The 25,446-nt window shown below is 32.2% G+C and overlaps 3 protein-coding genes and 1 long non-coding RNA gene across 5 annotated transcripts; 3 read left to right on the forward strand and 1 right to left on the reverse strand.

Moving 5' to 3' along the window:
- Nucleotides 1-1,899: 1,899 nt before the first annotated feature.
- LOC133677279 (alpha carbonic anhydrase 1, chloroplastic-like) lies at nt 1,900-3,912 on the forward strand. Its single transcript, XM_062099210.1, has 6 exons — nt 1,900-2,177; nt 2,352-2,563; nt 2,807-2,913; nt 3,033-3,135; nt 3,398-3,580; nt 3,668-3,912. The coding sequence occupies exons 1-6, from the start codon at nt 2,072-2,074 to the stop codon at nt 3,797-3,799; spliced, it is 843 nt and encodes a 280-aa protein (XP_061955194.1). The 5' UTR covers nt 1,900-2,071; the 3' UTR covers nt 3,800-3,912.
- Nucleotides 3,913-5,373: 1,461 nt separating this feature from the next.
- On the reverse strand, nt 5,374-6,819 carry LOC133677278 (uncharacterized). Its single transcript, XM_062099209.1, has one exon. The coding sequence runs from the start codon at nt 6,656-6,658 to the stop codon at nt 5,708-5,710; it is 951 nt and encodes a 316-aa protein (XP_061955193.1). The 5' UTR covers nt 6,659-6,819; the 3' UTR covers nt 5,374-5,707.
- Nucleotides 6,820-20,340: 13,521 nt separating this feature from the next.
- LOC133677044 (uncharacterized protein At3g28850-like) lies at nt 20,341-21,825 on the forward strand. Its single transcript, XM_062098884.1, has one exon. The coding sequence runs from the start codon at nt 20,526-20,528 to the stop codon at nt 21,765-21,767; it is 1,242 nt and encodes a 413-aa protein (XP_061954868.1). The 5' UTR covers nt 20,341-20,525; the 3' UTR covers nt 21,768-21,825.
- Nucleotides 21,826-22,270: 445 nt separating this feature from the next.
- LOC133677191 (uncharacterized) lies at nt 22,271-24,898 on the forward strand. Of its 2 annotated transcripts, none has more exons than XR_009835714.1 (4): nt 22,271-22,508; nt 22,809-23,029; nt 23,594-24,204; nt 24,442-24,898. It is a non-coding gene; the product is annotated as an uncharacterized LOC133677191 (long non-coding RNA). The 2 variants fall into 2 exon arrangements; XR_009835715.1 differs by having other exon boundaries at nt 23,594-23,686.
- Nucleotides 24,899-25,446: the final 548 nt, after the last annotated feature.

A 25,446-nucleotide genomic window follows, 5' to 3' on the forward strand; every position in this document is an offset into this window, starting at 1 on the left:
GGACTTAATAGTTAGCTAAGTCCAAGACAATATGTGTCTGACAAACATGTTAAACACAAAGTACTTAGTCTTGGCAGTTAGCCAAATTCAAAGTAACGACAATCCTCCCTTGGTACACCCAAGGGAATGAGGTAATACGGGTATGGCAAACATGTCAAGCCCATGGCACTTGGACTTGGCAGTCAACCAAGTCCAAGACAACGCGGGTCTGGCAAACATGCCAGACCCAAAGCATGTAGAATTGGTAGTCCGTCAAGTCCAAGTCACTTAGATTTGGCGGATTGTCAAGTTCAAGACAACATGAGTATGGCAAACATGTCAACCCTAAGGTACTTGGTCTTGATAGTTAGCCAAGTCTAAGATGACGACCATCCTCTCTTGGGCACGCCCAAGAAAATGACCATCCTTCATTGGGTCTAACCTAGGAGAAGAACTCAGCCTCCATGGGCTTAGCTACATTTGATGTTTTAGACCCTAATCTCCATACACCTTTTAAATGTATAAAATTCCTCCAATGATCTACCATATTTCAATCAAACATTAATATAGATGTAAGGGATATATATCCCTCATTAAATGTTATCAGGGTAAGATTACACTCCAGACCCTCTTCTTCACAAAAAAAACAAGACTCATGGGCTATAAATACACCATGAGACCTTCAGAACAAAGGTTCGCAATCTTCATTCTCTACTGCATATATATTTTCAGAGCATCTCTTTCTAGAATATTCTTGTATTTTCTCTCTCTAAAAAAATATTTATTTAAGCATCGGAGAGTTCTCATCTCCACTAAATAGGACTTTTTACAGGTACTAGCCACAAGGCACCTTGACTTATCAAGCATCAAGTATAAGCTATCAACTACCTTGACTAGAAAGAATAGATAAAATTGTTACAATCAATTAATTAAATGATTATCCAACCTATGAGTTCTATTCCTATGCTAGTTGGTTTTTTGGACTTCATCACGTGTAATTAACCCTTTTAATTGATAGCAAAATCTGCATCTGCCTTAGTTTTAGCATCCTTTTTTCTGGTTCCCTTTCTCCTTAACTGTTATGTTTTTCTGCTTTTTTATCTGGTTATAATTTACAAGGAACATGAGGTAGCCAGGCTCAACAAATTGGCTTTGTGAAGTAAATAGTTCTCTCATTGTCTTACCTTGAACAATGTGCTACCTAGGGAGTCGTGGTCCCTAGGTAATAGCAGTATTGCATATACATATCTGGCACAGATACATTTCTAGAAAATAGAAACCATGGTTATTGGATTCGTAAGAACTTCCACTGCTGATTAAAATAGTCTTCCTTCCTCCATTAATTAGAAGTTAGGAGATGCTTTAGTTTGTGCTTAGCAAAGTAGACCAGCCACCCCGCACCTAACTTGATGGCAAGGGATCATGTTTCTTTTATGATTGTGGCCAGTACCTTCATATCATGCATGAAATTGCGAAGCTTCTGGCTATTTTAATGATAAAAAGTTTTGCAAATTTTATTCAATGGACAAAAAGAGTTTACCTACAAAAGGTAGAAAACCAGTCAGCTGGTGTCAATCCATCTTGAACAACAATGTGACCAGTGCAAGAATTCAGAGATGCAGATTATATTAGTCTAAATATAGTCATTCAATAAGTTTGATTAATCTCTGAATCAGTTATCAGAAAAAGCTAGCCGATGGTCTCCATTTTCTCCCAAGCCAGCTTTCTGCGTTTTCTACTTGTAATAATAACAGAGCCAAGCTGCTACTTTGTGACAAAAGTGCAAATCCAATAATCTGCATTAATTTAAAGCATTTTGATTAACCCCCTAGCTTAGGATAAAGGTTTCTTTTAGAACATCAAACAAAAAATGAAGCAGGATAGGGCAAGCTCGCCACGTATATAAATAGACATAGACATACAGAAGAAGGTGTACCGAAGGTTTTGAGAGAAGTACAGCTAAATTTACCAGCTCTCTCCAAATTTAGCACCAGTACAGCTACAAGTTGAGCCTATAATTGAAAACTTAAAGCAAGAGAGCCAGCCTCTCTCTAACAAACATCTTCGAGGAAAAGGTCTTAATCAGTCTGAGATGAGAGCACACCTGCAAAATATGGCTCCTCAACTCTCCTCCTCTTTCATTTCTATTGCATTGTTGTTTGCTGTTGCTTTCGCAAATTTTGGACAGCAAGCTCACGGTATGACTCTCTTCCGCACGCGCTACTCTTTCTCCCCCACACACGCACACAAACAGAGTTCTTCTCTTTTCTTTTCTAAAACACATATTTATGTTTCTTTGACAAGTTATATGATCTTTTGTTATTATTATGTCACAAACTAGCTGACTTAGATTCTTGAAATTTTCCTGGCAGGTTCTGTATTTGAATTCAGTTATGCTGGTTTACATGGCCCTGCCAACTGGGGAAGCTTGAACCCCAAATTCTCAACATGCTCATCTGGGAAACTTCAGTCTCCTATCAACATCATCAAGAACGAGGCAGTGGAAAACAAAAGTTTGACACCCTTGACCAGGGTTTACAAGCGTGGAAATGCTATTCTTGTTAACAATGGCTTTAATATTGGGGTTTATTCCTGAACTTGGCACAATTTTGTTAATTTTATCATAAGAAATTAATATACTCTAATCAACTCTTTGAATGGGCTGACATACATGTTGTGGTAGGTTAGATTCATATGAGCTAATGGAGAAAAATAGTTTCAAGAGATCTCTTGGACAACTTTATACATGCTTATCCAAGATATCATTTGTTTTTCTTAAATTTAAAGTAGTAATAATTATTCTGAATTCTGAATTTTCTATATGCAGTTGCACTATGAGGAGAACTGTGGAGTCTTGATTGTAGATGGTAAAAACTACACATTTAAGCAAATGCACTGGCATTCTCCCTCCGAACATCAGATTGACGGAGTCCAGTATGCTCTCTCTCAACTCACAAAAATTACACATTTTTGCAATCAGTATAGATTGCAAAAATGTTTGATAAATAGAAGTGGGCACCAAATTGAACTTGATTGGCATTCTATATCTGCAGATACGCTGCCGAGCTTCATCTAGTCCACCTGTCAGATTCCGGCGCCATCGCTGTTGTGTCAATGCTCTACGAACTTGGTGATGCTGATCCGTTTATCAGTAAGGTAGACGTTACATCGCAGTTTTTTCATCTATACTGATTTTAGTTATTCCTAAGGGCATGTGTTGCAGCAATGCAAACAAGCAACCACTTCACTGTAAGTCTTAGGTTGAAGTAAACAATCCTGTTCCTTCCTGGAAAAGGTTCAATTTCCTTGAGGCAATCGCTTAGGGTTCCTCCTTCTGATGCTGTTCTGCATGAATAGATTGAAGGTATGACATCTCTCGAGGAAAGTTTTAACCAATAAGAGTTATTCATGGTTGCAGATTACAAACAAGCTGGGTGATCTAGCAAAGGACGCGTGTGCAGGCAATGAAGAAGCCCAAATTCCTATTGGGCCATTGGACAATAAGCTATTAAGAAAAAATACCCGCAAGTATTACAGATACATCGGCTCTATCACCAGTCCACCATGCACGGAAAATGTGATCTGGAACGTTCTTGGCAAGGTAAGATATATATATATATAGCTACACACACACGTATGCAGATAAACATACAAGCAGACTTTTTGATAATGGCACACAAATATGTAGGTGAGAACAATATCCAAGGAGCAGGTAGAAGCCCTGAAAGCTCCATTGGGTGCTGATTACAAGCAGAACTCAAGGCCTTTGCAGTCACTGAATGGAAGAAAGGTTGAACTATATAATGAATTCTCCGATTAATATTATTCCCACAGGAAACAAAATGTTCCTTTCCTGTCTTATGAACTTATTTATGTAGTATTATGGACAAATTTACCAGCGTAGATCATGGAAATGATCTTTTCGTGTCTGCAGATGCAACTTCACCCTTAATTCTTTTTTGCTTGAAACATTTTAAGGGGCACGATAAGCTGATTGCAATTAATTCTTCTTCAATTTGACCGTTTCTGGCCTGAAATAGCAGATTGGAAAGTACATGTATAAAGCTCATAACAAACATCTTGAACTTGACTCTAAATCCAAGCTGCTAACTTCATGAAAGTGATACGGACATTGTTCCCTACATTCATGATATTACGTGTCAAATTTGCCAACTGTGTTCAAACTTATGCAAGGAATTTCAGATCAATTCCTTGACAGAAGCTCCCTAGTGGAACAATCCGACAACGAATTTCTTGTCCCCACGAAGTGATGAAGTTTTGAGAACAACAAGATGGAACCCGTTGGTGTCATTTTCATCTGAACTAGAACAATCATGGTGGACTTGATTATTGCTACACCCTTGGTTTAAAATCATGAGTTGGAGTTCTGATCTTGATTTCAGAACCCAGAAACAACCACTCTAAACCCCCCCCCCCCCCCCTTCCTTCTAACAACAATCGCTGTTAAGAGTTTTGATCAGTTTTCTTCCCCCACCATTTCTTATCTGTTGGGAAGATCAGCCCGCAGACAAACACCCATGATGATGAGTTTCGATTATGATCGAGCAGTCAAGTTGAGGTACAGATTTCTGGGCTGAACTCTTGGTTTTTTTTTTATTATTAACATAGATGCGATCAGCTTGGATATCTGAATTAATTTTACTTTACAGGCCTAAAATTAACGAACATATCAACTTTGATTTCAGTACATTCAAGACGTAACCAGGACTCTTTATTTTGTTTTTTTCCCTCCGAGTTATGGCTATAAAATGAACATGATGTATGTAGACAGTGAAGCAGTCAAGTTGTTAGACAAATGGGTGGGTGAAAGACGAACTCAGTCAAGATTTTAAACCATCGATCACACAAAGACCACAGAAGTCAATAATGACGATGGGCCTTCCAAGGGGATTCCCTCACTTGTAAGCTAATGAATGCCCACCTAACCACAACAAATTACAAGATAATTTGAACAAAACCCAACAAAGTGATAAGACCACACAGCAATATCACTAAGCAGATGAAGACCACTCGTTTATTTTTACACTTCTCGAATACCCCGAAACGATGCAAGCTCATCCGAAGTAATTAAAAGGTTCCTTGAATTTGTATGACCTTTCATGGCAACTGCAAACCCCTTGAATTATAATTGAAGCATGTATATATCTTCAAGATTCCATGTTTTCTAGAGTCTTAATCTAGCTGATCAATCTACACAAATTCCTTAGCATGGATGTGAGAGGGATAACCAAATTTTCCAAGGCAAAACAGTGGTGAATTTTAACATAGAACATCAAACTTAGTCTTCCTTGCATTTAACCCAAGAAATTATAAAATTCCATGCAAGGAGGGAGGAACAAAATAATAGCTTTGCATCCTCTTGAGACAAACCACTATCCAATGATATAGGAGCCTTCATTAACTACATTATTTAACAGAATTTACACTCATTATATATCTACAAGCCCTCTTTGTATAACTTTTGAAAAAAGACAAAAAAGAAAAATTCACAAACCATGAAAACAAAAAAGACAAAATAAAAAAAACGTGGAAAGGTAATTACTGTAGTTACCGCGCTTGAAATGGTTAATCCACCATGCCACGTCATCCTAACCGTAATTCAAACCCACAGCACAAAAAAGATGCCCACCAATCACGACCGCAACCAGAAGCGCTCCTCCCCCCTTTTACTTCACCCTGGACCAAATTGTTTACTTGACCAATCGGATCATGCCACGCCAATTTCAACGCTCCACGACTCCGATCTCCTCCCTGACGCGAACCTCGTCATCCCTCCCAAACCAACAACCGGCTCCGCCGCCAACGGTTCCATTCCAAAGCTCCTCCTATGCGGCGCGTCTCTATCACTCGCCGGCAACCGATCCCTGATATCACTCGATTTCTTAAACGTGTAACTCTCGCTAACCGATCCACCATACGACGTGTCATTGCCGGTGGTCCTATGTGATATATCTTTGATGTTACTCTTACACCTGAAAATAGCTTTAAGACTAGCAAAGAAACCTGCTTCTTTCTTCTTGTCCTTTCTACTACTTTCCTTCTTTCCGCTTGATTGAAAAGATAGCTGTTCTTGTTGCTGTAGCTGTTTTTTCCGCAATCTACGGCGATCTTTCTTCGATCTTACTCTTCCCATACAAGATACTTTGGGTGAAGACGGTTCAATCATACCCGTCGGATCCGACTTACCGGTCGAACCGGACCGTTTAGGAAACAATCGTGTGTTTCCATGTTTACAGATGCGGCGTTTCTTTGTGTCAACAACGAAGGTTGATTTCTGTATCTTTGGTAAGCCAATGATTGATGCCTTAGAGTGAAAGGAAGAGAAACGCTGTGAATTGGAGGAGTTATGGTTGGGATTGGGGATGAGGTTCGGGTTTAAGTTTGCGGAGTTTGAGTTTCCTTTTGTGGAATCTTTGCGTTCATAGTATGCGTTGGTGTTGAACCAGTCGAGTTCAGCGTCTTTGGACAGCCAGAAGGATTCTGGCGGGAAATCTGGTGGTACTTCGGCAACATCGGGCGAGTCTGGTGGTGGTGGCGGTAGGGAGCGGTAGTTGTTTGTGTTACTGGTGGTGGCGGCGAGAGTTTCACAGGCGATTTTGCTGTCGCAGGTGCCTCCGGCGCAGGCTGAGACTAGAGTTTCAAGATCCACTTGTGGCATCGTCGCCCGTTCAACTAAGGAAAATTATGTCTCGGTGATTTTTGAGAGCGAGAGAGAGAATTGGAAGGTAGGAGGTTAGTAATATGTGATGATGAAGGAGATATAAGAAAAAAGGGAAGAGGTCTTTTTTGGAGGGAGAGTTTCAACTTGTTGACTCGTGCTTGCTGGTTTTCGGAAAGGTAAAACCGCATACTTTAACAGAGAAATAAATTTATTATAAAATAATCACTCTGATTTTTATAATAATTATTTTATTTAAAAAAAAACCCTCTTTTTAATCAAAATTTCCCATTTTCTTTACTTTTCTTTTATTTTTAGAATATTTTTTTAAAAAAAAAAGGAGAGAATTGATGGGATAAGTAATTATTTTTTTTAACTTTTAGTGAATTTGATCTTTGTGCTAATTATTTATGATTTTTTAAAAGAAAGAAAGGAAAATTTTGATTTGGGCAGCGGCATTAGGCAGCCGCTCTTCCAACTTCTTCCACCCGCTATTTTTTTTTTAATATTTCTTTATTCTTCTTCTTAGAAACTACTAAGACTAATGCCTTAATAAATATTTTTTTTTATTTTATTTTAAATACCAGTACTTAATTTTAAAGTAAAATTATTTCTTGTATTTTTATTTTTTATTTTTTGTTATCAAAGATAGAATTCTGCAACACGTAATCAGTGGTTAGTGGATCAGGATTAGTAGCAAGCATGGCAAAGAAGTCATATTATTATAATAAATTACTGCATTCTAACTTCCTTTAATAAAAGAGCATTTATTCCGAAGCTCAAATATTCAAATAAGAAATTTATACTCACAAGCTCTTGCAAGTACGAACATCTCACTATCACTCGTTCATGTGCTAATCCGTGCTATGTTGAGTGTTAAATTATTATTTTTTTATCAAAAACATTAAAATATTGTTAATGTATTTTTAATAGGTAAAACAATATAATTATATGGAAATTGACACATATTAGATCTACTCGGACCAATTTAGGTTAATTTGTCAAATCTACTACTCAAGTCATGAGATCTTGATAACCCCATAAAAAGCAAATCAAAAAATAATTATGATTATGATTATGAAGTCCAATTACTAATCAATTCAATATTGAAAGATGAATTTGAGAAAAAAAACATAATTAAAAAGAAAAAAAGAAAAAAATGACCTGAGTCAATACGACTAACCTGCAAAACTCGCGATCTAGGTCATGAAACAATGATAATCCCATATAAATAAAATAAAAAATAATTATGATTATGATTATGAAATCCAATATTGAAAGATAAATTTAAGAAAAAAAATAATTAAAAAGGAAAAAAATTACCCGAGTCAAATCAGCAAACTCGCAAAACTCATAACTTGAGTCATAAGATCGAGATAAATCTATAAAAAATAAATTATAATAAATTATAAGATTCAATACTTAGTAAACCTAATATTAGAGGATGAAAATTAAAAAAAAAAATTCTAAAAAATTTTAATTTTTAAAGATTAAAATGTGAAATGCCAAGACATTTCGTTTTTAATTGTTATAATTGTTATAGTGAAATGATAAGGCACTTTTAGCATATGTTAATTTCATATTATCTTAAGCTATTTGTTTTCGCTAGTGAAAAAAAAAATCATATTTAAGCTAATGTCCAATTATGTTATTGTTTAAAAATAAGTTTAAGTCTTTTATGATGATATTATTGATTGCCTTGTAAAATGTTCATTAATATTAGCCTAATATATAGGATTTCTAAAATAAATTGTTCATTAATATTGAGTGAGAATAACATTTGATTTTTTATTTTTAATTGTTTATATATATTTTTTCAACCTTTTATTCTAAGATATTTTTCATATTAGTGTGTAAAAATAATAGATTCATGATTTTCTTACCTTTTTAATAAAAACTTACTTTCACAATTATAATAAGTTTTCACTAAAATCAATGCTTCACGTAAAAAAAGAAAAAAGGATGCTTTCTGTCAAAATAAGAAAGAAATGCATGAATAAGATTAAGTCATTGATTAAAAATATGTTTTCTTTTCTTTTTAGTTCAAATCATCGTAGTTTTCACAAATATTTTTTTATTCTTGTTAATTTTTATTCAATGAACTACCTTGTTAATAAAAATAATAATTTTTTCATCAAAATAAGAAAAATGATTACATAAATAAAAAAAAGACAATTTTTATGTGGAAAAAAATGTTTTCTCCATAATTTTATTTGTTATCTTTTTTCTGTTGACCGTTTGTTTATCGTATGACAACCCTCAATAACTATGCTAGTAACATATAGTTGGGGATAACCGACTTACCTTAAGGTGCATATTAAATTCAAAAAAAATACTAAAAGGCATCGGATTTTTACTGTGGATTGTGAAGGAATTTACTATTCTTTAGAACATTCTTTCTCTTTTTTTAGATATTTTTTCTTTTAATTTTTAATTTTTCAATTTAATCCTTTTATATTAAACTAATTTGGGGTTGGACTTTATTATTTGTTTTACTTGGCTTAATTTTGGCTACTTGCATTGTTAGAAAAGAAAATTGACTCTCAGTTAATGCTTGATTTGAAGAAAATCAATGACACTGAATTGAATTAAAACAATTAAAGGAGTGAGGACTTAATTTTACAATAGACAAGTATTGAACCTTTTTAAAAAATAAATATTAGAGACTAATCTTTTTTAAATTTGACTTGCAATTTTTTTTTCCCCTGGATATGGGGAAAAGTTTTAACATGTGTTTGATGCTTACAATTTATTTGATTTAAAATAGTTAAGGCTTGAGAGATCTAATTTAAAAAAACAAATATTATAGTAAATAAAAAAAATATCAAATACATTGTGCTCTAACAGCGTGTGCAACCTTTTTTGACGACAAAAAAATATTGTCCACGAATGCATGAGGACTACTATAGAGAGACCTCTCTATTAGTGGGATGTGTGTCCATGGCGGTGCTACGATGAAGCTTCGATTGACTTTTCTTTTTTCTCCTACTTCTTTTCTCTCTCATGTCCTTGGAAATCATGTTGAGCTACCAAAGTTTAAAGAAGCCGTGTTTTTTTGTTTTATTATCAAATTTAGTATTTATTTTTTTATGTTTTTTATTGATTTTTTTTTAATTTTATCCTTTAACATTTTGTTTCATTTGATTTTTATATCAAATTTAGTCATCATTCTCTTAATTATTATTAGTTTTGATATGGATCATTCTTTTAATTGAATTTTTTTTTCAATTTCATTCCTTGTATTTTTGTTTCATTTTATTTGTATGTCAAATTTGATCCTTATTCTTTTGATTGCTTGTTTTGGATCCTTTTTAAATTGATTTATTTGTTCAATTTCATCCATAAACATTTGATTGATTGAGAATTTGGCTTCATGTTTTTTTTTAGATTTGCCTTCCTTGAGATGATCTCAACCTCCTGATATAGGTTACATATTTAAAAGATTAGCCCAAGTTGATATCAATTTTTTTAAGTTTTTTTTTTAAAAATTGATCTGTTTTTAAATTTCATCATTCAACATTAGGTTGATTGAAGATTGAACTTTGTTATTTTTTTCTCTTTTCTCTCTGTGGGGTTATCTCGATCTAATATCTTAGGTCACAGGTTTTGTGAGTTAACCCGAGTTGACTTGAGTTTTTCTTTCTTTCTTGCAAGTTTTTTTTTTTCAATTTCTTTCTTATATATATATATATATATATATATATATATATATATATTAACGAATACTCTAAAATGCGTAGAGAAAATACTGTAGCTTTCCCCACAAGTTTTTTTTTCATTTTCCGCATGTTTTTTCTTTCTTTTTTTTCTTTTTTTTTCATTTTTTCTGGTCGATTTTATTTTTAACTATTGAACTGGTTGATAATTTAGCTTTATAGTTTTTTTCTTAGAAACATTATCAATTGCTACAATGTTTTCCACATGGTTTTTGTTTTGTTACAGTGTTTTTTCGCATATTTTTTTTCTAAAATTATCGCTGTCAATTTTTTTTTTTTAATATTGAGATGGTTAAGAATTTAGTTTTGTAGTTTTTTTCTTTAAAACATTATGGGTTGCTACAGTGTTTCCCCCACATGGTTTTTATGTTTTTTTATGATTTTTTCCAAAATTATCTTTGTCGATTTTATTTTTTTAATATTGAGCTGGTTGAAAATTACAACTGTAGTTTTCCTCACAAAACATTGTGGATTGCTATGATGTTTCCCTGCATGAGTATTTTTTCTTTTTTTTATGATTTTGTTTTTTTATATGATTTTTTTAAAAAATTATCTTTGTTACTTCTATTTTTTTAATATCAAGCTGGTTGAGAATTTAGCTTTAAATATTTTTTTACTTTAAAACACTGGATTGCTACAGTTTTTCCTCACATGGTTGTTTTTGCTATGATTTTTTTAAAAATTATCTTTGTCAATTTTTTTTTTTAATATTGAGCTGGTTGAGAATTACAACTGTATATTTCCTCACAAAACACTATAGATTACTACAGTGTTTCCCTACGTTATTATTTTGCTTTTGTTTTTTTATATTTTTTTTCTAAAATTATCTTTATAGTTTTTTTTTAAAAAAAATTATAGATTATGACAATCTTTCTTCATATGATTTTTTATATATATTATTTTTATAAATCCACGATAATACATAGATATACTATAAGCTCGCGACAGTATGCGCATTGCATATAGGAGACAACTATATATATATGCGCTATGCGCGACGGTTTTGTTCGCATTGCAAGTATCATTTTATAGCTTGACTTGTAGTACAGGTGGCATTAAATTTATTTATTTTTAATCTATGTATGATAATAATTGTAATGTTATTGCCGTTGATGATTTCGTAACTTTTTAAATTTCCAATTTATCAATGATACTTTAGAATTCCCTAGCTTGCACTGAGTGCTGATCATTGACGAGTGATGGAAATTTAATCGTTGATAGTTCATTAATTACAAATTAAATAATTTTCAAGGATTTGTAGTTTTCTTTTTGCAAAAGATGATCATTAGCAAATTAAATAATTGTTCGGGGTAGTAGTTTAACTAGCATTAATATATTTCTTTCTTTAAAAAATTCCGAATTTGAAGATCTTCTTTGTAACAAAAGAATAAATTAACTAATTAAAATGACCATTCTTCTTCTCTCCTTTTTTTTTCTTTTTAAATTTTTATGGACATGACTAATCATATATATAGTTTTTTTTATTATTATTGTTTTAGGTCGAAAGAGATGATACAATAGGACAGAGGAACAAGATAGAACATGAAATCAAAATAAAATTATGTACGGTAATAATACAAATGTTTTTATATCCTGTTTGATTAATAATGGACAAAATATAATAAGATATAATAAAATATTTATTTTATTCTTAATATGAATTATTGTCAAATTTAAGTATTTTAAAAAATAATTGACTATTTTTTTTTTACTTTAGTTTATATTGAGAGTTGAAATTAATAATAGTATAATTATTCTAGTTATAAAATTTAGATCGACCCGATGGGTCATTGAGGAGCCTGACCAACCTAGGCTTGGACCGTTTTATTTATATAAAAAAAATAGAGTAAGGATCGACTTATCCTGACTCATCAAAAACCCTAGTTGATTTGTGACTTGAGTTATTTTTTTCTAAAATTTTTTTTTTATCAAAACAACATTATTTTGATTATTTTTTACAAAACAATTAAGTTCAACTTGGGTTAACCCTCCCGACTAGTGACTTGGGTCTTGTCTCGAGTCTATTCTAGATCAAATTTTAAAATTATGATAATAATCATTTTTATTATTTCATGCCTAATTAGTTGTATAATTTTAAAATTGAGAGTTTTTTACAATAATATTTTAGAGATTAAAAAAATAATGTCTCCAAAAATATATCTTTTTTGTACCTTCTATTTTAAAAATATATAAATTCATTTTAAAATTATTTCAACTATAAATTTACTGTTTCCATCTCTTTGACGAAAAATATTATCTCTATATTGTTTTTTTGTCCCCTAACCAAACGAACCATAGCAACTCACCCTCATTATAACATCATTTATGATGATCTTAATCAGTGATTGGCATTGTTCTACAAGACACCCTACCCTGGAAGGAACCAATGTATATATTTGTTTCTCATTTCAATAGCTGATAGCGCTATTGAAAAATAATTAAGATTTTAGTCGTGATTGTTTGATAGTTATATTTAAAATAATATTTAAAATGTTATTGTAAAAATATTAATTTTATAATGATATTTCAAACAATTATCTTTATTATTATATATTTCAATAAATATAAGATGTATCATAATTGCCACTATAATTTTTTGATGTCCATAAAACACACACACGTGTGTGTGTATTTATATTTATATTAAATGGTAAAATAATAAATATTATTTTATTTTTTATTGATTAATAAATAATAGTATATAATAGATAGTCATTATATACTTAAAATCCAATAAATAAATTATAAATATCTAAATTTTTTACCTCATAAATAATTAATAGAATATAAATATTAAAAAATTCCATCCGCAAATACCCATTGCTAACCTAATTGACTCTTTCACAGCTCACAAAATTCTAACATCACATAGAAATAATTTTTAATGAATTTCTGAACCCTCATAAGCATTGTCTGTTAACGTTTTTTTTTTTTTTTTTTATAGAATTAAAAATATAAATTGAGAAATTGTTTCTTATTATCTCGAGATGGCAAGTATAACTACTTCTATGATCTGATTGTATTAATCATCTAACCTTGCTTATGAATTATCCTTCTAGTTGGGGAAATTCCATTGAAAGAAATTGACGGGTACTTGTGAACAATTTTTGGACACATATATATGAACTGAGAGAATGGGCATTATTAATCTTGGCAATACCGACGACCACTTGCAGAATATATTAATTAATAGCAGCCATCAATAAACCATATCTATGCTCAATCTGAGGGGTGTTTATTTTCGATTCGCTTCGATTTTTATCAGAAAAAATAACTAAACTGAATTTTAAAAAAAAAAAACTGCAACCGAACCGAAACCGGTTCAAACCAACCGATTTCAGTTCGGTTCGGTTTTTTAGAGCAAAAACCGGTTCAAACCTGTTTGGCTCGGTTTTTTATCCAGTTTTTTCGGTTTGGCCATCAACAAACAATATCTATATATGCTCAATCTTGGAGGATGCCTCCTGCAACCAGGGGCAACTCATCTTCACTTCCTGGCAATTGACTTCTTTTTTCTTTCTTCCCTGTATCATATTATGCATATATATTCATGCACACGACTCATAATGGGCGGGCATTTTCAATAGTCAAATCACGGTGAGAGCCATAGATTTTCAAACGATTAAATACAAGGAATACATATGAATATCTTTTATTTTAGTACATGATTATTGCGGATTTAACTAGTGTCTCACATGCCCTGGCAATTGACTCTACAACAACCATGTGATGTGTCCCCGTGTATCCATTCAATTATAACGTGGCCTCAGGGATACCAGCGAAGTCATGAGCATTGTCGTGCAAAAATAACGTTATTATTTGTATGACATGTCCTAACATATACTCAATGACCAAGATAATCCATTTATATATATATATATATATATATATATATATATATGAACATCTTGAAGAAGTAAATTGGTATGACTTTGCAAAAGGAGAGTTTAATTTTATTAATGGGTTAAAATGAACGAACAAAAAAGATAATGTGAGAGATGATCAACCTATCTCCAACTCTTTCAGCCTGTTGGAATCACCAATCCCATAAAAAAATAAAAAAATACCATAAAATTTGCATCTTGATCTAAACTCAACAATCAAATCCAATACATCTCATATGTTATGCTAAATATTATTGTTTTTTTTACTTGATTAATGTAAGTATTCGGATCGAGTTTAAGATATAAAAAAAATAAATTTTTTAATTCTAAACTCTTATAACTCAGTATCTACCAGAGTTGCATTATTGTTTTTGTTGGCTAGGTAATTGTAACAGCTAGCCCTGCTTGGAATTGTAAGGATTTGGAATGGTTTTGTGGTCTTTAAGAGACTGAGTTGAAGATTTTTTTAAAGTTAAAATACTGCTAATACAAGAAAAAATAACTAAATTAAAAAAATAATAATACTAATTTGAGGTAGTCTGGGCTCCCATAGACTAAAGTCCTGCATAAAAATTATCATAGTTACCGTATATTTTAATGAGTCGTAAATAACCTACAGGAAACCTAAAAATTCAGGCCTTTGAATTTTGAATTAGATAAGCATCCCTATCCATGATCCTTGACATTGTTTCTCCTTCAAGACTTGGAACCAGCTGTCTTCCATTAATAATGGCACGTCATTGCCTCGGTAATGATTGAATTCCAGCCATTGATTGTATCTGTGAATCTCCGATTGAGATTTTGTCAACCCAGGTTAAATAAAATATTCTCACCGAAGACTAGTAAATTCGAAGGGGAAATTCCCATGATTGAAAATGAAATCTTTTAATAGTTTGTGTGAAACCCCGGGTAAAATTTGAAGAAAAAGTTGAAAATGTTTTACCGAGTCTAAACGGGTATTAACGTGACCAATTTATAAACCCCTGAAAATTTGAAAATAAAATAAATAGAAAATATGCAAGTAAAATTAAAATGATTTTACATGCATGGTTAAAAGGTTAAAAAAAAATAACATGAAAAAATGTTGGTGTAAACCCCGATTGAAAATCGATAACGATACAATGAAACGGTGATAAGTCCGTAAAACAACTAAGTGGTAATAAAATAAAATAAATATATTTAGAACAATAAAATGGTCTTGAGGATTTAGTAGAGTGATTAATACAATCCATGGAAGGATGAAACTACAAAAATTGAGTTTTTGGTGTAAAATCATCTACCGAGCAGTTTTATAATATCAAGCAAAACTCTCAATCCAACTATCAAATCAAGATAAGATTTTACAAGAAACCTTTTGAAATATTATATATCTTAAGTTAAAATATTAGGTCAATGAGTATGGAAATATCATATGAAAATAGAAACATTCGAACAGAAAATAACGTATAAGTTTAATAATAGCAATCTTGTAAATAAACTAGAAAAACTGGAAATTCAGCTTCTTCTTCTCCTATAATTGTTAGCCATCACTAGGAAGGGAAGGAAGAAAAGAAAAAAGAAATTGTGAAAGCATCCACCATTAAAACACCTTGAGAGAAACAATTTTTTTAGGTTAGATAGCGAGGGAGCGACGGTTTAAAGACAATCAACACAAGATTTAAAAGAGAAATCAAGTGAGGAAAAGAAAACAAAGAGAAAAAGCTCACAACATAGTGTAAAGAAAGGAGAAGCTAAAAACTTTGATGTTATTAATAAAGAGAGAAAGTTCATCTTATTCTCGGATAAGATATTATAAGCTTGTTTGTACAAGTTTAAGTAAAGATTATTAAAGTTTAAGCAAAAATTTTAAATTTTAAATTCGTGTTTTTAGATGAGAAAATTAGGGAAATGAAAAATTGTGAAACTGTGATGTTTTTGAGATGTAATAGAAAGTAGATGAGTTTAAACGATACATACTTGACAAAGAAAACTCGTGTTTCATTAGCATTAATAGCTGATAACATTAAGAGAAAATAGAAAAGGATGGAAAACCAAATAAATGCTTATTGACTAAGAATTCAAGGGAGGTTTAGTTAATTGCTTGGATAATTGCATGAATTGAATGTGTTCACATGTAAAGAAAGAAAAGAGATAATGTATGCAAATGATTTTGGAACTTGTTAGTTGGAACTGAGAAAGATGTATGAGGTTTACAATAACTTTAAATATGGTGGCTTTCTTTTTATAAGATTTACAAAACATTTAAATTTGTTAAACAACCTTATCTTTATTAAGTAACAACTAAAAGTAAAACAAACAAAAAAACATAAAAGAAATTAAAATAAAATCTGAATTAAAATAATAAATCCAAAAAAACTTAGGAAATAACAAAATGGCTCAAATAACAACTCCTAGGCTTAATTCTGAGAGATCTAATGATCCAATAAACAAAAACACTTACTATTATTATGATTGCCTATAGAATCACCTGAAAAAAATTAAACCTCATCTAATAGTCAGATTTTTTATTATCACTGTTTTAAGGCGCTCACCTAATTTGATAAGATCAAACCTTTTTTTTTCATAAACTTGTCTCACTAGTCCATCAAAGTATTTGTTGGGGAATCCATATAGAGGGTATTTGAGAGTGTGCTTGCGGTTGCTTTTCAAAACGCTTTTTGCTTGGAAATGCATCAAAATAATATTATTTAGAAATTATTTTTGACATTAAGACGTCAAAATAATCTTAAAACACCAAAGAAATATTAATTTAAAGTAAAGAAAAAAATAAAAAATTTTATTTTTTTAAATGCTTTTGAAACATAAAAATAAACAACCCTATAGTCTGTTTAGATCAAATCCCCATCTGATTATGTCAAATTCTCTCCGATATAGAACTATGCTTTGTGTTTGTTACAGTACTTTTATTAAGAAAAAAAGCATATTAATAAAAAAACACCCTAATGTCCTCTGACACTCCTTCCATTTATTAATTGCCATAATTATAATTCAAATTCAATCCTCAAATAAAAAAACTTTTAATATGGTCCAGTTTTTCTGAATAATAGATTAAAACTTTGCTAAGGATAGGGTTTTTCCATGTGAAGACAAGCTGCAGGCATGCATATAACAATGACTGGCTCCTTTCACTCCAAAGACTCATTATGGAGACTGACGAGCAGTTTTGAAGGCTACTAAAGTGGGCAGAATTAATTTGTAGTCCTGAGATTGAGGTGGAAGAGTATGCAACAAAAGAGAAAACAGATATGCTGGTTTGTATAAGTGTGATAATAGTTGTATTTTAAAATATTTTTTATTTAAAAATATATTAAAATAATTTTTTTATTTTTAAAAAGTTATTTTTGATATTAACACATTAAAATATTAAAAATTTTAAAAACAATAATTTAAAATAAAAAAATAATTTCTTTTATGGCCACCATTAAGAAAAAGAAGAATGATAATGTACGACACTTGAGGTTGTGACCTAACGGGGGAAGAGATTTGTTCCCTATCTTTGCATCCGGGTTCGATTCTCTCTGTGTTTGCCTATCATTCTTGTGTTGTCTTAGCTGCTCACTAGGCTTGTAGGGTGTTTAGTGGACCCAGAAATTAATCGTGGTGCGCGTAAGCTGGCCAAATACGCCGAGTTGAAAAAAAAATAAAAAGGAATGATGATGTACGGAGCTGTTCGTGAAACAATTCTCCGTCTAGAGCTTTGGCATTTTGTGATGTATTTAGTAAGATAGAGAATGATGACACAACTAATCCTCAACAAATGACCTTCTTTAGTCACAAAAAACGAGGAGATTGGGAAAGAAAAAACATGCTTCGATGGGGACTTCTCTCCTACTATATTTATATATTGATCTCATTAATTTATATTTATATTTGCTGGAATATGTATAATAATTGATTTACATTTACTATTATGAACGCTGCCGAAGCCAAATTAAAAAAAAAACACTATTTTACTATGAGTTTTATCTTAAATTACTATAGATTATACTATTCATTTTACAAAAACATTCAGTTATCCATGTTCAAGTAACAAAAATAAATTAATGAAAGTTCTACAAAACTGATTTGAAACTTTAATCTAATTGGAAAATATAGAATCAAGCTCAAAATTGTTTTTTTTGAATTGTTCTATTTTTTGGATTGATTTTATAGTGTTTTGGGGTTAAAAATAGATTTACTTGCATTTCTAGAATATATATTTTTGATGGTTTTAAGTGAAAATAAATTAAAATTAAGTTTTTTTTTTAAAAAGCACTAAACCTAACTTTTCAAGCACCATTGATTGTTGAGATTTGAACTAAGTGATAATAGATTATTTCTCCAAGCGAACTTGTCCGTCAATTTAAAAAAAATATGAGAGCTATGTGTGTGAGCTTGGCATTGTAGACCCATGCTTCCCTGGACTTTAATTTTTGGGGCCAGCACGCGTCTCAATCCTTTTAGGTTAATACCTGATTTTTTTTATATTACCTTTTTATTTTTTTTTATTTTGATTCAAATTCATTATAAATAAAATATTATGTAATTTTGCCATTATTTTGAAATAAGATTATTTGTTTTGATAATGATATTAACAATTACTTTGTGAATTATATTATATACTAGCCTAATATGAAACTTTTATAAGAAAATATGCTTATAAAATAAAATATTTATTTTGTTGTTTTTTAACTATTTTTTTACATGGGCACTGAAAATAACTGATATAATATCACTATTTACTCCGATTTTATATATATATATATATATATATATATATATATATCCCATCAATTAAATTTGAACGTTGAAAGAATATCCCAAATTCCTCTTGAATAATCTCGTTGCTTTGTGGGATTATTGCATAAACTCTGCATTTGCCGCATGAGATCTACATGCTCAAATTCAAACTCTTCTGATTTGGGTTTTTGCTTCTTTTTTTTTTTTTTTCGTGAAAAACCAGCGATCTTTTAACGTCAGTGAAGACGATCTCTCATGGAAATAAATCAGTAACAGAGGAGAGGACTGCGCTCTGTAATGGCTCCCACCTACAGCCGCCAATAAGGTTTCTTGTCTTATTTCTAGAAGACGAACCTTTTCTAAAAGTTGCCTTCCCCGGTAAGGACAACAGAATTAGGCCAATGTGCTTCTTTTTTTTTAAATAGATAGGAGTATTATTATAGCTAATAAAAAATAATATCATTTTAATATATTTTCAAATAAAAAAAATAACTTTTATAACATTTTCAAAATCCTCTGCCAGCAAAATTCGCTAAACGTTGCCCATAACATGAGAATCAAATGACAACAGCAAACATCCACCACAAGAAGAGAGAAACATTTCTTTCCTCCTATCGAAAAAGACTGTACGGTCGTTATCCAAGGCCCAAGGGAGAGGTACAGGCACCTAGATTTTCTCGGCTAAAACGTTTTATATACAAGTAGAAGGGGCAATGAAAAAGTGTCTCGCTACTTTATGATAAAATATGTAAAAGGTTTCTAGATTTTCAATTTTCAAACAAGAGCAGTATTGAGAAAAAATCAGTGAAGCCACGAGAGGGAGACCTCATGCTCATCTCTCCTATCCTTTACTCATTGTATTCAGTATTTGTACGTGTTTGGCTGGCATTTCCTTACCCTCTTCAGAGGGATTTGAAAGCTGAGAGACAGGGAAGAAAAGTAGCAAAAAATACACACAGCGCCCCCCTCCTCGGCACGAACTGCAGACATTTAACTATGAGTTTTTAGGCTAAAATAAATTGCCGATGCTTCTTTATAACCTTAACTTATTTGAATATAAAGCATTTAACTATGGTTTATCATGAATTAGTGACTCGTTGCTGTACAATTTGTTTATTACGCGTGCCATAAGCACACATGATTGATGGGTTCTAAATTGCTTGTTTCTCCTGCACAGACCAGGTTTCATATTTGTAATGATGTCATTAATAGGCAACTTTCTAAGGGTCCCAATTGAAAGGATACTGCGATAATTGGGCCAAAAAGGAGATACAGGAGAAGGGTTGGCACACTAAGAGAAATAACTGAAACTAACGAGGGCTTTCTAACAAAACAATGAAGACATTCGAAAATTTCGACCGTTGGGTCCGTTGCAGACAGACAAGACACAGGGTAACGGTTAAGTTCTTCGGAAAAGAAAAGGAAAACAAAAAATACTCCCCCACTTACTTACGTGCAGTTATCTCTTTCAAAACTGCAAAGAGATTGAAGAAACCACCAGACGAAAAAGAAAAAAAAGAAGAGCAAACCCCACAAGATAAAGAAACAATGGGATGTGTTTCTTCAAAACTCTTCAAGAAAGAACTCCATCAACAAATCATATTCAACAATGGCGGCCAGTGTGTTGACCACGTGGTCTCTCTCACTTCTTCAACTTATGGTGCTCTCAAACTTGACTGCAACAATCAACATCAACAACAACCACCACTACAACAAGCACACAAACAAGAGCCCATCAAAGAAATTGTGGAAGAGAGTAAGAGATTGCAACAAATATCTCCAACAAAAGAAGATCCAGAGGTTGTTAACACTTGGGAGCTAATGGGAGATCTTGAAGAAGGAGTACCCGTTTCAAGTCAAACTAAGAGAAGTCCAAATTCGAGGGTTTTGCTTCGTGGGTTTGCTGATTTGGACCTTAGGAGTCCACTCAAATTCTTGAATCAAAGTGGGTCTCCAAGAAAGGCGAAAACTTATGGTGGCAAAGAAAATAAGGTAAAGAGATCATCAGATTTTAGCCCTAGACCGGTTTTAAAGGCCAACAATTCATCAGGGAATTCGTGCAAGGCAGTGTTGAGATTGAGTTATCCTGTGAAAGCGTCTCCAGTTGGGGCTAAAACAGAGAATCTTAGCAGAGAATCTGGATTCTCTCCGAGGAGGAAGAGTAGTTTTATTCCTCTGTTCGATCCAGAAATAGTTGCATTGTATGAGAAAGACTTGTCCGAAGAAGAAGAAGAAGAAATCGAGAGGATAATTTTACCAAGTTCAAGAACCACAAAAGTAAAGAATTTGCGAGATTTGGAATCTATCCTTCAGTCTTTCGAACAAAAACGCCCGCCTGGAGGGGAAAATAAGGTCGTGATTTACACTACTACATTGAGAGGAATTAGAAAAACATTTGAAGATTGCAACTCCGTAAGATCAATCATTGAGTCACATCATATTCATATTGTTGAAAGAGATGTTTCCATGGATTCGGGCTTTAAGGAAGAGTTAAGAGGGCTAATGGGTACGAATGAAGTCAAAGTTCCACTTGTGTTTGTTAAAGGGAGGTTGATTGGCGGTGCTGACCAAGTGGTAAAGTTGGAGGAGGAGGGAAAGTTGGAGATTCTGTTTGATGGAATCCCGAAAGGGCTCGCTGGAGGATGTGAAGGTTGTGCTGGGGTTAGGTTTGTGATGTGTGTGGAGTGTAATGGGAGCTGCAAGGTTTTGCACGAGAAGCAGAAGAAGATGGTTAGATGTGGTGAGTGCAATGAGAATGGGCTGATGCAATGCCCCATCTGTTGCTGTTGACAATGAGGTGTGTGTAGAATTTTATCTAACCTTTTGAATTGATCTTGAGATTGTGAGATTTTGGCCAGGCTTGGTTAATTCTTGTGACTATTCCTCGTCAGGAATTAACATAGATTTACCTCATGGTGTTTCGATCACTACTACAAAATAAGGCTATTAGCATCAGATTTTAGCAACGGATAATTCCATTGCTAAATTTAGTAACAAATTTGCAACGGATTATATATATATTATTTTTTTAATATTAGCAACATGCTTAGCAATGGAAAATTCGTTGCTAAAAACAAGATAAAATTTGCAACAGAATATCTGTTGCTAATTAAAAAAATAATTATTTAAATTTTAATATAAAACTAAAATTTTACAGATCATTGATTAATTTTTACATTATAAAATCTCAACCGTTTATCACCAGTGTTAATTAATTCTAAACCTGCACCCCCCTTAATTTTAAACCTGCACACCCCCCTATCTCTACTAGTTAATTAATTCCAAACCTGCACCCCCCCTCACCCAACAGAAACGTAAACAGGAGCAAAGAAACAAACAGCCGAAAATTAATTTTATCTTCATCTTCTTCTCCTTCATCTTAACAGATTCAATCTTTCTCTATAAACCACCAAAAACACAGACCCATGGCAACATCCCACTAGATCCATCATTATCACAATCAAACATCCTGATTTACCCCCTCTCTTTATATACGGGTTGGGTTTTGCACTCTTTTCTTCAATAATTCAGGTAACAAATTTTTTTTATCGATACTTTGAATAATGGTTTTAGGCTATTCATTTGATAAAATAAGGGTTTATGAAATGTTTTTACCATGATCTATAACCTAATTATGCATGTTTAATTGAAAATTTATCAAAACCCCCAATTTAATTTGTAGGTTTACGGTTCATAAATTGTTTGAAAATAACTTTTCTGAGCATATGACTGTCTTTTTTCTTTCCTTATTCAATGCGAGTTTGTATAAAAATAGTAATTGAATGATTTTCATTGACCTTTGGAACCATTTCTAATAAACTTGAAGTCCAGGTTCGTTCTTCTTCCAGATTCGTGATATGCTGGAGAATGAGGAGAAGAATGAAAATGCTGCCTTTGTTTCTTTCTGTGGGGATATTGACTTAACAACCTTCAGTGAGAATCCAAATTTGAAAGACACATGGGCTCGTCAGGTTCGTGATATGCTGTAGAATGAGGAGAAGAATGAAAATGCTGAATTCCGAGTGAAGGAGGTTGAGTACATTCAAGCAGAGGTAGGTCCCTTTTAAATTCTTTAAGTTCTTATTTTTGTACATTCTGTTTATTCATCTTTTATTCTCTCTGTTTCTTCAATTTATTTTAAGCTTGCTTATATTCAGCTAAGGGTGTGTTTATTTATGTTTAGCTTGAATATATCTAGTTAGTGATGTTGACTTCAAAATTGTTGAAGCAGTGATAGTCCATCTACAACTTTACTTCCACCACAGAGGACCCGTAATCTTTGTGGAATATTTCAAGGTTATGTGGTTTGTTTGACAAGTGGGTTGTTTGCTAGACATATGCATTTTGTCATACCTTTAATTCTGAGGCAATGGTGGACACTGGAGCAAGCTTTTCAATACATTTCTAAATTTTGTTGAGTGTGGATTTATTTATTTTCATTTTCAAATTTTTACATATTTCTTTTATCATTTTTTTATTTGTTTTTTGAAGAAGGTTTTCCTGCTGGAATCTTTGTCTAATAGGTGTACCATAAAAATCTCAATAAAAGATTCCTTAATAAGTGATTCTTGATGATAGATTTAACTTTCTTTTTTTGTTTGAATACATATATACAGGTGAAGATAATAAAGTGTCTAGTGGAAAACGTTGTGGTAGATATTTCATTTAACCAACTTGGTGGACTGTTCACCCTTTGTTTCCTTGAAAAGGTTAGTGCTTTATCCTAGAAATTGTCTACTCCTTTTGTCCAAATATTATGATCCTTTTTCCGGACACTTCTGCTTTCCCAAATTATTAGTCTGTTATTAGAAAATCACTAATCCTGCCATGCCCTATTCATTAAGCAACCTAAATCAAAACCATCTTCTGGACTTAGCAAATTATTTCTTGAGGCTTGTAGTGCAATATATGCTGTTTTACCTGTTGGACAAGATAATCAAAGGCAACCCTTTTTATCCAAACACTTCAATGTTATTGATCCTTTGCGTATAAACAACAACCTGGGACACAGTGTCAGTAAAGGTATACAAATAGAACTCTACTATGCTGTTTGCCATCAAGTTAAATGTCATTTGAATACCTCTGCTTTTTAACGTTCCAAATTTTATCAAGCAAGGAATACAAGCCGGCAACTATTGTATTCCTATTTCTCCTAGAATTAACTGGTGTTTGTTTCCAGTAGAGTATTGAAGGTTCTTTTTACATTCCAGCAAGAGTCCCATTCCAGGTAGAAAGACATGACTACTTCATGCTGTTTTTATTTTTATGCCTTCATGCTGTTTTTATTTTTATGCTTAGCTTCTATCCATGCCTGCTTCTTCCATGATATATATGTACATGTATCAAGAACAAAGGAAACAATTTTGCATTCCTTCTTTGATATAATTGTGGAGTTTGGTTGATTTTATATTTTCTCAACTCAATAATTATTAATGATAATGCATATATTTTTTCTGGTTTTTAGCATGCCTCGACGAGGATCCATATTAGATTCTAGGAGTGACAGGTCCACTTCATCCAAATCATTTCAAAAGGAGATAAAGAAAAAAGAAGAGGAGATAAAGAAAAAAGATGATTTTATTTTTGAAATGAAACGGCAGATGGATTCCATGAAAGAATATCTTATGAACAATCTTGGATATCATGGTGGGACATCAAATATTGATCAAGGTATGCCAGCACCCATGGCCCCATCAATGCCGCCGCCTATGGCTCCCCAGATAATGACATCTATGGGTCCCACATCTCCACCAATTTATTGACCTGAACCTCAACCACTATAAACCTGATTCATCTTACGTCGATCCACAATACCATGATTGTATCTTTTGATTGTATCTTTTTATTGTATTTTGACTTATTTGCATTAATGCAAGTTTAACTAAATTTTTATGCTATGAATTTTATTTTTATTCCATTTATTATTGGTGATAAAGTCATTTTCCATATTAATTTATGTTGTTTATATATATATTCTATAACTTTTAAAATATCCATAAATAATTAATTAAAAAAATTAAAAGTCATTTGGATAAAAATAAATAAATAAATTTAATAAAAATAATATAGTCAGCAACGGATAATCCGTTGCATATTTGCAACGGATTATCCGTTGCAAATTTTTCAGCAACGGAAATTCCGTTGCTAAAAAATCAGCAACGACGGATCTGCATCCGATATTTTCCGTTGCTGATTCCGATGCTAAATTTTTTTAGCAACGGATTTTAGTTTTATTTGCAATGGATCCTAATTACTATATTTTTTAGTAGTGGATATTGAAATGGTGGAGGTACTAAAGTGGGTTTTAGGCCTCTTGTCCGATTGACTGCTTGTGTTTCTGGACATTAGCTGCTTAATTTGCTAATGTATTATATATTTCACGAATTCTTTAGAAATTCCTTGCACATATAAGCACTAAACCTTAATTTGTTAAACAAGTGTTTCTTATGCAAATTTGCTTTTGAGCTCC

This window comes from Populus nigra, chromosome 17, assembly GCF_951802175.1.
Source record: "Populus nigra chromosome 17, ddPopNigr1.1, whole genome shotgun sequence".
NCBI lineage: Eukaryota > Viridiplantae > Streptophyta > Magnoliopsida > Malpighiales > Salicaceae > Populus > Populus nigra.